The sequence below is a fragment of the Rhodamnia argentea genome, chromosome 2 (genome assembly GCF_020921035.1).
Source record: "Rhodamnia argentea isolate NSW1041297 chromosome 2, ASM2092103v1, whole genome shotgun sequence".
In the NCBI taxonomy this organism is placed as follows: domain Eukaryota; kingdom Viridiplantae; phylum Streptophyta; class Magnoliopsida; order Myrtales; family Myrtaceae; genus Rhodamnia; species Rhodamnia argentea.
In genome coordinates this window covers 8,305,991-8,321,319 of record NC_063151.1, presented here as the reverse complement: position 1 = coordinate 8,321,319, position 15,329 = coordinate 8,305,991, and the positions used below count along the sequence as shown (strand labels likewise).

At 42.2% G+C, this 15,329-nt stretch overlaps 3 protein-coding genes across 3 annotated transcripts; 2 read left to right on the top strand and 1 right to left on the bottom strand.

The window, feature by feature from the left end:
• Positions 1-3,503: 3,503 nt before the first annotated feature.
• Positions 3,504-5,730, top strand: LOC115738548 (thioredoxin H-type 2-like). Its single transcript, XM_030671168.2, has 3 exons — positions 3,504-3,673; positions 5,031-5,153; positions 5,265-5,730. Exons 1-3 carry the CDS (start codon positions 3,587-3,589, stop codon positions 5,409-5,411), a joined length of 357 nt encoding a protein of 118 aa, XP_030527028.1. The 5' UTR covers positions 3,504-3,586; the 3' UTR covers positions 5,412-5,730.
• A 1,450-nt stretch (positions 5,731-7,180) lies between these two features.
• On the top strand, positions 7,181-10,518 carry LOC115738543 (jacalin-related lectin 3-like). Its single transcript, XM_030671161.2, is given in 8 exon segments — positions 7,181-7,428; positions 7,536-7,748; positions 8,074-8,480; positions 8,482-8,524; positions 8,611-8,838; positions 8,942-9,310; positions 9,641-9,859; positions 9,958-10,518. Coding segments are annotated over 8 exon segments (1,785 nt in total). The 5' UTR covers positions 7,181-7,425; the 3' UTR covers positions 10,261-10,518.
• Positions 10,519-10,674: 156 nt separating this feature from the next.
• LOC115738546 (ribosomal RNA small subunit methyltransferase I) lies at positions 10,675-15,329 on the bottom strand. The gene is made up of 9 exons (XM_030671163.2): positions 15,057-15,329; positions 14,427-14,494; positions 13,989-14,085; positions 13,775-13,903; positions 13,334-13,442; positions 13,091-13,235; positions 12,803-12,845; positions 11,799-11,972; positions 10,675-11,211 (listed from the first exon to the last, which is right to left on the bottom strand). The coding sequence occupies exons 1-9, from the start codon at positions 15,291-15,293 to the stop codon at positions 11,110-11,112; spliced, it is 1,104 nt and encodes a 367-aa protein (XP_030527023.1). The 5' UTR covers positions 15,294-15,329; the 3' UTR covers positions 10,675-11,109.

Sequence of the window (15,329 nt, the reverse complement as noted above, 5' to 3'; positions counted from 1 at the left end):
ATATATGTTCAATTCATTCTCTAAACCATATAAAATGTCCAGTGTTATCCCATAATATGAATTAATGGAAGGTTAATATTGGATGTTTTCATAGTCCAAGGACTAAATTGAACATTTACTAAAAGTTTAGGGACTATATTGAACAAATTAAAAGATCACGGACTACATTATACATTGGGCTAAATTTCATAAATCATATTGAATAAATTTAAATTTTAAAAACGATATTGCACCTTAAATCAAAATTCAAGGATCTTTTTTGTAATTATTCCACGGTTAAAATAAAAAATTCTTTAACAAAAATTAGGGTGCTTGGTTCTCGATCCTATCCAGCTCCACGAGAGCCGGTCCAATTCCCGAGTGGTCTTCTACAACCAGCAGCATAACAACATAGTGCTTCCATCTATGTAGCACGGACACGCCTTTGCGCGCATTTTTCGCATGTCGGACACGTGTCGGTATCCGACACGGGCCGGACACGCAGTCAACGCGTGTCCGAGCTCCGACTTGCAGTCAACGGAACGGAACTTGTGTGTCCGGAGATAAGGTAGGAAAGTTTTGATCTTTTAAGGGCAAAAAATGAAGTCAAAATAAGAAACACGACTTCCTCTTTTTGTTTCTGCTGTCGAGGCCTCTCCTCTACCTCTCTCGCGTCGTCACTCGCTACTCTCGGCTCCGTCGCTCCCCTCAAGGCCTGGCGATGAAATGATGGTGGTGAAAGCAAGATTACAGGAGCAAATAATAGGGTTTTACAGAGATGCCCATGTCTAGCATAACATTTGTTGAAATATAACGTGCGGAAACTAACTCAGATCTTGCAAATAAATCAATGCGAAAAGCCTAGAGAAATAACGATGAACAATAAAAGACACTAGAGATTACGTGGTTACGTCCGAATATCGATACCTACATCCACGGGAGAGCAAGTAAGAACAATCCACTATAATCGGAGAATCGAAATTACAATCGCTCAATACGCTCGTGTTTCCCGCACCTAAATTATACCCAAACCCAAATTGTTCACAAATAAAAAACTTAATTGGATATAATAAAAATTACGTACAAATCCCTTCACGGTCGAAACCCTTAATACAGCCCGAAACCAAGAATGCGCAGGATTCTCGGTTTTCTTTCTTCTTCGTACGAGGGCTACTGTGCAGCGTCCCTTTTTTTCCTGATTTGCGCGGCTTCTTTTTTTTTTTTTTCTTCTTTTTCTTTGTGCGATGAGAAGCCCAAAGGAACGCCTTCGCGGCACGGCTCTTCTAATACAAGGAGTTTCACCGTACAGCAAAAAGAAAGAAATAGTACATATGCGTGGGTCCCTCTCTTGGTCAAACCCTTGACCTAGCAACTCCTTTTGATTTCCTTTTACCCTTTTTACCCCTCAAGATAGCCGCACACAGTTACATGTGCTGCCGTTTCCCACTTTGGTTGCGTTTTTGTCTTCCATGAGAATGCCGTAACCCGTAAGCTTGTCGCACACAGTTACTTGTGCCCTTATATTTCCATTGATGACCCCGATACAAAAGGAGCGGATACAAAAACATTATCAATGAGTTGTTATATTTGACGGTGAATGTAGTTGAATTTTTCAATTCAAAATGTTGATATTAATAAACGGTGAATCCTTATTTTTAGCGTAAATTCATTCTAGAACTCTTTTTTTATTATTTACTTTTATGTGAATCATAAAAATTCATAATTTTTCATGTATATATAAAAATATATATATTTAATATACAACGTGTCTCAACATGTCGGAATTCTCTATTTTTTGAAAAATCGCATGTCGGCGTGTCGTGTCGTGTCCCGTGTTGCGTGTCGTGTCGGTGCTACATAAGCTTCCATCATCAACAAAAAGAGCAAATCCATTCGAACTAACTAAGACGTATAATCAAACAAGGAAAGTGCTCTCAACCGAGAAATGAGATGAGGTGCCGGTGGACTCGGATTAAAGGCTAGACTCGTACAAAATCGATTCGGGACGTTGGAAATCGACGGAAAAGAAAACTCTAGCATAAGCGAAATTGATTCAAACAAAGGAGAAAACAACTCGGTTTCTTCTTTATCTGGACAAAGCAAAGTAGAGCATCGAGTGTAACCCTGTTAGCTAAGCCAATCAAAGCTGCGATTGGCGATGATCTAATTAGCGAAAGGAGCCGCATGAGGTGTCGAGAACTTAAATCGGAGTTGGCGTAAGAGTTTGAAATGATATTTGAGCAGTTCGGGATCCTTGGCTCGAAAACAGGGGCAAACGAGGGAGGAAGGCGGGGCTCCAGAATGGCGGACGATGATAGCTAATGGCATTAAAAAGTTGATGGAGATGGATAATTGTGAGTCGTGAGAGGAGAAAGACCGAAAGAGTGAGCTTTGAGAGAAAGGAAAGAGCTTATGTGATTAGGTTAGAGTTTTTTCAAATATTTTATAAAAAATGTAATAATAATAATCATCCGATCGAGGCGATTTGGATGGGCGGTTTCGCTTTTGAAATCAGGAACCAAATCGAAAATCATTGACTATGGAACCAGGAGCTGGCCAAAATTGACAGTTCGATTCGGATGATTTGTGTTGCTCACTTCTAGCCAAAATAAAAGACAAAACCTCATTGACGGGGAGATGTCTGAATTGTCCAACGAGAAAAAGGAAAATGCACTCAAGTAAATTTAAAAAGGAGGAAAGGGAGATGTATAGGGACATGGGACGTGACAGCATCGTCCGTATCAAATGAGGGAATCGCCAACAACTCCGAGAGAGAAAGGACAAAATGTGGGAATTTCTTTCGATTGGAAGAAAGTGTGGGAATTAATTATATATATCTATATATATCTATATGGGTCAAATCTTAGTCAATTCTCGGTTAGTCTTAGGTAAAAAATTTTGACATTTTTTTTTTAATGGGAGGAAAATTTGAATTGTGAGTAGATCTGACTACCCACGCCGGTAAAAATCGACTAGGAAGAGAAAAGATATGGCAGGAAGATTGGCCGAAAACATTTTATAAGGTAGAGCGACTTTTTCGGATTAAACGCACAATATTTTTAAATGAGGGGTAGGTCGCCGACAAGTCGGTTCAAAAATACAATGCGAAATACTGATTGACGATGCAGGAATCGAAGCTTTGATGATTCACCCTAAGTGTAGGACTCTACTGTACGATCCCACCCAGCGGTAGTCATTCGAAGATAACGTGGAGTTTATCTTCTTCATCATCGCCATCTAAATTGAGAGAAAATATTTTTTTTTTCTTCATTTTAGAGAATACTTTCGAATTTTACGATTCGGAATTTAGACGAAGCAGTTTAAGGATTTTTAATCTGATCTATACTTTGAGGAAGAGAAGACATGGCAGAAAGATTAGCCGAAAACATTTTATGAGGTGAGACCGTGAGAATGACGTTTTTGGATTAAACGCAAGGGTGGCAATACAGGCAATAACTCGCGGAAGAAGGTGCGTTTTAGTAAATTCAGCCGAATTGTCCGGCTATAAATTAGAGAAGCCGTCTCATCCGAGCAGCAGAAGCTCCCGAGCCATTTTCAAACACGCGACATTTTTACCCCGAGAGACAGAGAGAGATAGAGAGAGAAAATGGCGGAGGAGGGACAGGTGATCGGCTGCCACACCGTCGAGAGCTGGAAGGAGCAGTTGAAGAAGGGGATCGACGCCAAGAAATTGGTATTGCCGTTGATCTCTCCGACTCTGTGATTCTTCTTTTTTCCTGTCTTTTGCAACTTAAACTCTGATGTGGGTTTGTGGAGGTGGGTGGATCTGGTTTCGTTTGACCATTTGTCTCAGTCGCAGAGATTTTCTCTTGCGTAGTGAGATGCTGTTATGTCTCGCATTTGATGCTAGCGTAGCTCTTTAGCCGCTCAGGTTTGATGGTGGTGAAGTGCTGATTTTGCTGAGACCATGCTCATCTCATTTCCCCTTTGTCTTTACACGCATAAATTTTTACAAACGGGTTACTACATGTTAGCTCAGATTACGTGTGGTTTGTCTTGTTTTGTTGTTTTTTGGCCCCCTTTGTGCCGGTTAGGTTTTGTGGAAGCTTAAGGAAAAAGGGCTGGCTGAGGGTTGTTTCTCTTGTTGTGGTTGCTCTTCGTTAGAACAGAAAAGTGTATACAGATGAGGGTTTTTCATCTTTTTTTTTAAGATTATGTGGGGGTCAGCCTTAGCATATGAGTAGGAGACATTGCAAACTAGAAAGCAATGACAGGAAATTATCTGCTTGCATTGACTTTCACTTTCCTTAAGTAGTTAAAGAATTGGTGGTCTAAGATGGACAAGCCCACAGATGAGGGTTTTCATCTTTTTTTAAGATTATGAGGGGGCTCAGCCTTAGCATATGAGTAGGAGACATTGCAAACTAGAAAGCAATGAGGGGAAATTATCTAAACACCTGTGCCTGCTTGCATTGACTTTCAGTTTCCCTTAAGTAGTTAAAGAATTGGTGGCCTAAGATGGACAAGCCCACAGTTGAGGGGGTTTTCATCTTTTTTTAAGGGTATGTGGGGGCTCAGCCTTAGCATATGAGTAGGAGACATTGCAAACTAGAAAGCAATGAGGGGAAATTAGCTAAACACCCGTACCTGCTTGCATTGACTTTCAGTTTTCCTTAAGTAGTTAAAGAATTGGTGGTCTCAGATGGACAAGCCCTTAGCAGAAGTTCTCTCCGCAATTCCAATCGAAGAGGTATCTGCTATTACGGAGCCAAATTCGTATAAGTTCAATCTGTATCCGTAGCTCTTGAATTAGTTCCATGCTCTTCTTCTCTTAAAACAACTCACTTGATAAGGAGCATACCTTCTGCTCGATCTGTTCTTGCTGAAGTCGATCTCAGCCTCTTCATGCCAGTGACCTTGAAAGGGTTTTTTCTGTGTAAGGCTATCCATTAGAGAACTTGTTCAAATGATCACTACTTTCACGTTTCGAGCTTACTAGACCCGAGTCTTCAAACTGGGGACGTTGCACATTGCCTTGCATTCCTATGTGACTGTTTCCAGTGTTCACTGAAAGAAAAGATATTTGCTAGGTGGTGGTGGATTTCACGGCTTCATGGTGCCCGCCATGCCGTATGATGGCCCCAATTTTTGTTGAGTTGGCCAAGAAGATGCCCCATGTTTTGTTCCTGAAGGTGGATGTGGATGAACTGCAGGTAAGCGCGTGCCCAAATCTTTTCTGGCTCTATGGTTTACTGCAAGTAGCATGGCTAGGCTTCATTCGACTGAATATTTGGATTATTGCCGCTATTTTTTTCTGTCCACAGTCTGTTAGTGTGGAGTGGGAAGTGGAGGCAATGCCCACTTTTTTACTCTTGAAAGAAGGCCAGGTCGTGGACAAGGTCGTGGGTGCACACAAAGAGAAATTGGAGCCATTGATAGCCAAACATGCAACTGATGCAGTCACCGCTTGACTGTAAATTTAAGCAAATTTAGCGCTCCCGTGAGATAAATAACCAGCTTTGTTGGGTACTGTGCCATCTGTGTGCTCAGTGTGTTCTTATCGAGCTTCCTTGGATCTTCTCTTCCTAATGTTACTAGTGTGAGAAGAAGCTACTTGCTTGTATTGTGTGGTTGATGTAATGTCATCAATTGGAGTCTATGATATCTCTTATTTCATGGAATGACCTAAGGTTCAGTTGTGCGGTTCGCCATGCCAAAGTTTGAGTTGGCGGTTTCTTGATTGCATTGCCAAAAGCATCTTTCGTGCAGAAGTTCAAAGTGTTGGTTACTGGATCGAATTGAAAACGAAAAAAAAAAAAACTCACTCGGTCTGTATTAGTGGTTTTATACTTCTCTCATCCGATGATGTTGGGAAAAATTCACCGGAAGACTTGGCCATGGAAGCTTACTGGTATGATTACAGGTTTTCAAACATCTGATGTGCACTGATCGAGCGTGCCTATAATTTAGTCTGTCTTAATCGTTGGCCACTGACTGGTGCACGATTAGTTAGAGCTGCGAAAGTTATTGATCACATTGTCGTGCAGTTTTAACGTCGGTTGGCGGCTGATCATTCCAATAAATGCATGTGAAATTCGTAATGTGATGTAGATGGCGAGAGTCTCTCGTGTACATACGATCAGTGGTGTTGTGATGGGTTTTTGATTCAGAACTTTAGTACTAGGATCGAGTTGTATATGGATAAAATTGTTCAAATATTCACCCGAACTTGACGGGACTGACCCGTTTGACAGATCTGGTGAAGGCTAGCTTGATTCTTTAGGTCGGTGATGACGACTCGGATGACAAGGAGCCCTTGGAGCCCCTGTTGGACCATTGCCGTGGCACCGTAGCCAGCGGAGATATTCAAAATTGCGCGGGAGAGGATCATGGAATTGTGGCATCAAACGTGTCAAATTTTCTATCTTTCGTGCCTCCATCTAAATTGTCTGCCGGTTAACTGAAGGCTTGATGGTGCTCTCTCTCGGCACTCGGAACTTAACGATATTTAAAAGAAACTGAACTCAAACCAGGAAAGGCCAAGTACCAAGTGTACCTGCAATATATCATGCTCAGAAGGCAAAAGACAGAGCTAATCACCATCACGAGGATGAGAGCAGCTTTCGAAACGGATTTTCCCTTCTTTAACACATGTCATCGATGCTTATCATTGTCGATTCCTTCAGATCATTTCATACTCGAGGATGGTTCCGTTTACTGCTTGCATTGACAAATGAATACTTGACCGACGAGTTCGACTCCGAAATGAACCCGAGTCGGGATACCATCTATCGAGTGGGAAAAGACGGGTAAACCCTTCGTCCCCCATTAAAGGTTGATATGCTTATGCAAAACAGAGCACCATGAAGTGCATCTACAGTCATCCATGCAAGCTCAGTCAAAGGAAAAGGGTTGTTAGAGCATGATACCAGTATTTCCAGAAGAAAGCCGTGCAAGGTTGATATTCCGAGACAAAAGAAAGAGGCGAATACTTGATCGGCGTATGATGGTTCAGTTGCGAAGAGACTTGTCTTCTGCCGTGGCTTTTGTATCTCGGCGATGCGCGCGATGTGTCATAATCTGCCACGGAATGATAGCTCAGTACTAAAAAACAAGAGGTGCTAAAGCAAAGTGCTTGCATTCGGTGATGGGAGTGCTGTCGTAATCTAACGGGGAAAGATTGAGCTGTCCATGAGCAAAAACCATGAAGCGAGAAAAGATTCAATGGAGAAATTTTCATTCTGGCAGCAACTGGCATCTGGTTCTCTTCCTTTCAATCCTTTCCCTCCTGAGTGGAAAGCGGAATAAGCTTCTTCTACATGGTCCTTAAGCTATTTCATAACAAAACTGCACAAAAAAAATGACCTTTTTAAGCTCATAAAATTCAAGCCCGAGCTGCATCGTGACTCCGTGCAACGTTGGAGAACTCCCATCTTCGAAGTTCGCCACCACCTTTCTCCGCCCTCCCATCCCATCACGACTAGAATGGTAAGAATTTGTACAGATCGATATTTCACAGGCACATGGTTTCAAAATCCTACCATTGGCAATCACGATTCGGGTGTTTTTTTTTTTTTTTTCCTCATGCCCTATAGAGCTTTGAGGGGAGCGGAAAGAAGACTGTATCAGTCGGGCCATGGGGCAGTGAAGATGGGTTCCGCTGGGACGATGGAGTCTATTCGACAGTGAGGCAGCTGGTGATAGCTCACGGAGCCGGCATTGACTCTATCCAGATCGAGTACAACTTGAAAGGGAACTCAATTTGGACGGAAAAGCACGGTGGTAACGGAGGTTGCAAAGTGGACAAGGTTTGGTAATCTCTGTCTTGATTTGAATCGCCATTATCCATACACAAAAAGGACTTTAGTGCTGATTCTTTGAAGCTATGACAGTTGCAATTGGATCAATCTACCAGCTCTCAGTAAAAGAGTCAAAGCAAGTTGACACTTTTCAAACTTTATTCCAACGAGGGACTAGAGTCTCTCTTAACACAACTAGATTCATCTGAATCTGATTGGAACTTTGCTGTTCCACAACAGAATCATCGCTGCGTTTTTTCCCTATGTAAATCATTCTTTACCGGATCATCCCAGTTAACTCACTAAGCCGCATGATCTTACTGATTGTTCACAGGTCAAGCTTGATTGCCCGGATGAGTTTCTAACCTCTGTTCATGGACACTATGGGAAAATCAATGAATGGGGACCGGTTCTTGTTCGGTCGCTCACCTTTGAGAGCAATCGGAAGACTTACGGACCATACGGAGTCGAACAAGGGACCTATTTCTCTTTCCCAGCAATCGTCGGCAAGATTGTTGGGTTTCACGGCAAATCCGGCTGGTACCTGGATGCAATTGGGGTTTATCTGAAGCCGTATCGGAAAGAAAAGGCATCTGGAGCTCTGATTCAGGCTCAAAACGGGGTTGGTACTGGAAGCAACAGGGTTGGCTACTCAATCGTACAAGGGAGCATCGGGCAGAATTTTGACATAGTGCTTGCCGTGAGGCAGAAGGAAGTCCAAGGCAAAGTTCTCGAGACAAAGTTCTAGTTCCGACGAGTCCAGGGACGAAGAAGCCAAAGAGAAGGTAAGCTCTCTCACTTATGTAGGAGGTACATCTTTTTGGTAAAGTAGGCAGAATGACAAATTTCGCTAAACTTCGAGTCTTTCCAGATGCCCAAGGCAGAAAAGGTGCCCCGGACGGTTGAAGGGCAATTGACGGTCGGACCATGGGGGGGTTCCGGAGGGTCTGCATATGATGATGGGATCTACACCGGCATCAGACAGATCAATCTATCTCGGAATGTCGCAATTGTATCGATGAAGGTGCTATATGATTGGAACGGGGAGGCAATATGGGGAAGCAAGCGTGGGGGAACTGGAGGATTCAGGAGCGATAAGGTCTAACATCGATGTCCGGTTCAGTGCTAAGCTACATTCAAGAGAATAATGAGAATATACTTGCAATTTCATCCTTCCTTTTTCTTCTCTGTACTTCTCACAGATAGTATTCGACTACCCGGACGAAGTTTTAACGCGCATAACAGGCACCTGCGGGCCTCTAATGTATATGGGACCAATTATCATCAGATCTATTACCTTCCATACCAACAGAGGAAAGCACGGACCTTTCGGAGAAGAGCAGGGACCTTCTTTTACCTCAAAGTCAAAAGAAGGGAAGATCGTAGGCTTTCATGGTAGAAGCGGGCTGTTTATAGATGCTATTGGCATCCATATGATAGAAGGGAAAGTACCGTCGGCCATTCTTCCTCCAGCAAACAAGAATAACAAGACTGAAGCAGATCTGGCTGATGTGGAGTATCCTCCATGGTCAAATAAATTGGTCCTTGCAAAGCAAGGGTCGGCAGAAGAGGTACTGTTCTTTGTATTATAAACGCATCCATCCAATTGGCCGAATCCTATGGCACATATGTCAATAGAATGTTCATGGTAACCTAAAATGTTCGAGTCTGAGCTGGGAGGGTAGATGGGTGACTGTGAAGCTACTGACCTTAGTTGAGATACTTCAGCTGTAGCAACACTCAGACGCGCTACAATAAGGGGGATATACAACGGGCCTGCTTTACATAGCATGGCACTATCTTTTATTCCGATTTAACCAGGACAAACATCGAGCATACTGAGAGGAACTCACTGATAGCCCAAGGGATCATTTAAGTTTGTTCTCTGTTGGATGTCCCAGGTTGCTTGCGGAGTTGTCAAAGAGCCAGCTCCATGTGGACCAGGCCCCTGGGGAGGGGAATTCGGGCGACTGTGGGATGATGGTGTTTTTTCTGGGATCAGACAGATAATTCTGACCAGAAACGAAGCTACCTGCTCCATACAGATAGAGTATGATAGAAATGGACAATCTGTCTGGTCAGTCAAACATGGAGGCAACGGAGGAATCACCACGCATCGGGTAATCCAAACATACATCTCAATTTCGAAGACAAGTTACTCCTGCTAATCTACTATTTCCCACAAGACGCTGAACTTTTGATAATTTTCTATCATCAGATCAAGCTGGACTATCCAAATGAAGTCCTAATATGCATCTCTGGCTATTATGGCCCCATCAGCAAAGATGAGTGGCCTCAGCATCAGTTCATAAGGTCGCTCACATTCCACACGAGCCGAGGGAAATATGGTCCATTTGGAGAAGAAGTGGGGACCTTTTTCACTTCAACCACGACTGAAGGAAAGGTCGTGGGATTTCATGGGAGAAGCAGCCTGTACTTGGACGCCATTGGGGTCCACATGCAGCACTGGCTAGGACACAACAGGCCGGTGAAGTCCTCCCTCATGAGAATGTTCTACTGATCCACCGTATCAAATCCAGAGATTATTATGTATTGACTCTTTATAATCTATATCACCGGTTGAACAAAAAAACACGTTCGAATATCATCGTCTTGCTATGGGGAATGACATCACGTAAGTTTTCTGGAAGTTAGGCTTCTAAATGTAAAAACATGAAGGATCTTGAAAGCAATGTAACCGCGTTATTACATGCAGTTTTGAGACAATGAAGGAAGATGAAAAGATTGAAGTATAATCTGAGGCCTCCTATCAATTTAACCAAGGGAGCCGAACTTAAATATCAATCTCTGAAGCTTCACATTAAGAAATTTTCCTTGTGGGCCCATCTCCCAACAATTTAAACTTTTGGGAAAAGTGGTTGACTCATAACTTAAAATCAAGACAGAGAAGAAAGAGACTAAAAACCAAAATTCCTAATATGGGTCAAATACATGCAGACATCATTCATTATGTAAATGACCAATCTTTCAAGAGACGGTCAACTGCTCAGCATAGATAATAATAATTGCTAACAGAGCCATGGCAATTGCAGGAATGCCAATGGACAAAGTAAAACTAGCAGTTCCTTCAAGTAGAGACACTACAAGGCAAAAGGAAATCTAAGGCTGCCATGTCAGTCATTGACTCAATTTCTACATGTAAGGGATGGCGAATTACTCTGCCTCGGTGCCCAAGTTCTGTCTCCCGAAAATGTTGATGCATGAATTGACTAGAGATCTCTCCACTGGCAGAAAAGTTCTTTTTGCCTTTTCACTTGCCGATACAGTCTGACAGCCAGAAGCACATAGGCTCAAGAGCCTTAGCAGAAACTACAGCATAATATGTTCCAGGCCACAGCAAAATGTAAAGTCAGTCATCTCCACCCTCGCGTTGCTGTCCAAATTTCCGCAATGCAAGTGAATACACTGCCTTCCTACTAGCAGATGTTCCTTCAGCAACCACTTTGACAGCCTGAATAGAACCAAACCACATCATGCATCAAGAATGCCGACCTCATGTTACAAGGATTTGAAATAGCCATTTATATTAGAAACTGGGGCCTAAATGGCTAAGCTCTTCCAAAAAAACAAGTTTTTGAAAAGTACAGTGATGGGCAGACTAAACAACAACCAAAGCATTTCCATCAATGTCCCTGGAAGGAAACTTACAGCATTTTTTAATGCACTTTGTTCCTCTCTTTTAACATACATTTGCATTGTCAAACAGTGATACATTCTTGCCATAAGGTCCATAATCATCTCTACAAGGTTTAATTGGCTTGGGCATGTGGTAAGCTCCACATTGAGCCATTTGAAACACTAGAAACTAAAGTGCAACCAGTACATGCCTGGAAGGAAACTTACAGCATGTTTTAATGCACTTTGTTCCTCTCTTTTAACATGCAGTTGCATTGTTGAACAGTGATACATTCTCGCCATAAGGTCCATAATCATCTATACAAGGTTTAATTGGCTCGTGCATGTGGTAAGCTCCACATTGAGCCGTTTGAAACACTAGAAACTAATGTGCAACCAGTACATTCACAATGAGATCAATACCGCAGAAAGGCTGTGCCCACTGGACATCAAGTGTCTTAGTTCATTTTCAAGCTGGTCCTCTGATGGCATCTCAACAGAACAGTCTGTCTTGCCTTCAATTAACAGAGTAATTTCTCCCTTCGCTTGACGTGTCAAAAATGCTTCTTTAGCTTCCCCCAACGAACCCCGCCAGAACTGATGAGGCATAGAACATTTAAATAGTTTTATGAGGAAAATATATAGAGAGATCTCCTGAAGCTTCAGATGAAAAAGGACAATGAAGGTTGTGGTAGGATCCATAAAACAAAATTGAGACAACAAACTACTTAATAACTCTGTAGTCACATGAAATACACTCGGAGGAATGTGCATTTTTCTCACTCAAAGATGACTAAAGAGAAACTATCGATGAACTTAGAGATTACGTTGAATTTCTTGAATTGCCAAAGGTTACTAGCATCACTTTGTAACTCAAGCTCGAGTTATATAGATCATCGATTCAATTACCAAAAGTAGCTCTTACAATATTATCTGAGGTTTCAACCTCCGCCTTTACAGTACATTTTGATATGATACACTATGGTATTAAATTTATATATGAGCACATGTTTACAGATATTGTAACTGTAGCTTTTGACTAGGTCTTCTCATGTGAATTCGATAATACTTGAATTTCAAGTAGTAAGTGAGCCGAGCTCGTATAGGGCCTATATGCCCATCTAGCGGAGGGAAGAGAGAGAGAGAAGGCCACAGATGTAACGTAAAACTGGAATGTAGGGAGACTAATGCGTAATTGACTAACAGCACGTTTTCACTTATATTAGAACAGCAATAGAAGTCAAGCGGACATACTAACAGCATCTGAAAAAATTCAGTATGAACTGAGAGACAGATATTCCAGATAACCTAGAAATTCTTCTAATAAAGGAAAATCACATCAAATTTCAGCAATTTAAATTCATATATATTCAATGGAGAAGCAATAGCAAACATAGCAATGAATTGACTTGCGTAAGATATCCTACCTCTTCATGAATCTTAGTAATTTCCCGAGCTACAACGCATCTTCTGCAAGACATCAAGGTACATCATCCCTTGCAGAAATGAAGCACATACCAGGTGCATATGAAAAGAGTAAGTTATTAAGAAGTCTCTGTCAGTTGGAGCTTGGACATGCATTTAGAAAGGATGCACTGACTTCATAGAGCATTTTTCACTGCCTTCAAATTACATGGAAATTAATAAATTATACTTAGAAATCAATATGTAAAGATAAACAGACAAATTTTATGCACATACTATATCTTCTGTACCTTGACTCGCTGAAAATGGTTGAGGCTTCCTCAAGAAATTGATGAAGCTTATGAGGAGGAACATAGAATATCTGAGTCTTTGCTTCATTTACAGAAATTAATAGCCTCTCTCTCCTTGCTCCAGAGTGTTTTGGCAGAAATCCAACTTAAGAAGTGCAATAAAATGTTAGCTTTCAAGATCAATAATAACAAAGGGTACTTACTGACTTATACTTGAATGGCCCAATCTCCTTCTGAACTTACCAAATGTAAACTCTTCTGTTGACAATCCCGAGGCAGAGAGAGCAGCTACCAAAGCAGAAGGTCCAGGAATAGGAATAACAGGAATATTTTCTTCCACGCATGATTTTGCCTGGGAAAACTCGCATGTAAGGGACTAGATCAATGAAAGAAGAGAAAATGGATGCTTTATCCCAACGCCAAGACCACTGGCGCTTTAACTTCGATAGTAGTTCGTTATCTTTGAAGCAGTGTATCTCACATTAGAATCAGCTAGTTATTGAAGTGCTTCCCCATCCCAATAAGACTGCTCAGATTAGTAACTCGCAACTAACATCTTTGCATAAAGCACCCAATGTTGCATAGTGAATAAGATGTTTTAAATAAAAAAAATTCTGTTCCAGCTCCTTTACCAGCAAAAAGTCCCAAACAGATGTAGAAGCTTGAAGAAGAGCATCAACTTACCAATTCCATGCCTGGATCACTGATGCCTGGTGTTCCAGCATCACTGATCACTGCCACTATTTCACCCTGCTTCAACCTTTTTAGCACCGTTTGCTCTCTTTGACGCTCATTGAATTTATGATAACTCAGCTGAAAATCTAAAGCACGCAATTAGAATCACATAACAACTTCTATCAATTAAGAAACAGCGTACAGTATTTCTACAGAAACTTACGAGAGGGGTTTTAATATCGTAATGCTGAAGCAACTTCCCCGAGTGCCTTGTATCTTCTGAAAGTATTACATTGGCTGACCTCAACACGCGAAGCGCACTGCATTGATGATTCCAAGATTCCAAGCATCAGAATCATAGTGTGTGTGCTATGTAGAACTGTTTGCTAGGCCATCAAACTAGATATTGGATGCGAAAGATAGGCCAACATGCAGCAAAAGGAGGGGAAATGGCGTTTTAAGACACAGAGATCAGTTTAACTTCCAACTGGATGTAAGCAGCATGAGAAGCGCAGGTGAAAAGTGATCACAAATTCTAAGGCATACTAAATCAACAGAGAGCATCAAGATATATACATAAGAACACGCAAAGATGTATGTAAGGCATGCGCAAGGGAAGAACAAAGGCTTTAGATCCAGCAATTATCTGAAAATCAAGTACCGCAAAGTGATATCCTCAAGATTGCCAATAGGTGTTCCCACGAGATAGAGGCCAGGCTTCAGAGGAGCCTGTGCAATCAATTAAGGCAACATTGTGAGACAGCATCAGAGAAACAGTTACCGAAGCAAGTGCGAGAGAATTCAACACAAGAGCACGCATCAAGAGGCATCAAGAGCTCATTTTGCTTCTGCGAAAACTTAAAAAGAAAACAGCAAGCATTTCAAGCGAGCTCGACACACTACTGACTGCATTATTACACCACGACATCCATCTAGGAGCTCATCTTCACAAAGTTCAAGTGTTGATGAAAAAACACACGGCAACATGCTAGTTTTAGCATAATATCCCAAACTATCTATTACAACAGCAGATCGCAGAGTCTCTTCGAGCGCTCGGTAAATCACCAGCCGGTGATGAACCAAGCTGTCTAATCCGATAATCACACGGCGAAGTCTATCGCACCAACAAGAACAAGATGATTTCTCAAAGCATTCAGTAAACTACCACCGACGGCGAACCATCTCTGTTACGCTTTACTTCGCGACAACAGATACACACAAACGAAAGCGTTTTCCATATCGACGAGCTCGCAGACGATTCAACGAAAAATTCGGAGGCGAGAATGATTACGCGTTTCGAGGATTCCTCGGGCGCTGCCGCGGAGGACTCGGAGAACGGCCGCGAGGTCGAGTTGGAACAGAAAGAGCGAGAGCACAGTGAGAGCGAACGTGATAGGGAGGGAGGCGAAGTAAGGGTGCGGATGAAGCGAAACGGTCTTGGACGCCATGAATGAGAAGGAGCGGCGCAGAGAGAGGAGGCTGCAGAAGGCGGAAGCTGAAGCTGAAGCTGAAGCTGCCGCAACCTCATCTCCGTCGCTCTCCGGAAATTCCGTCGACGAGGAGT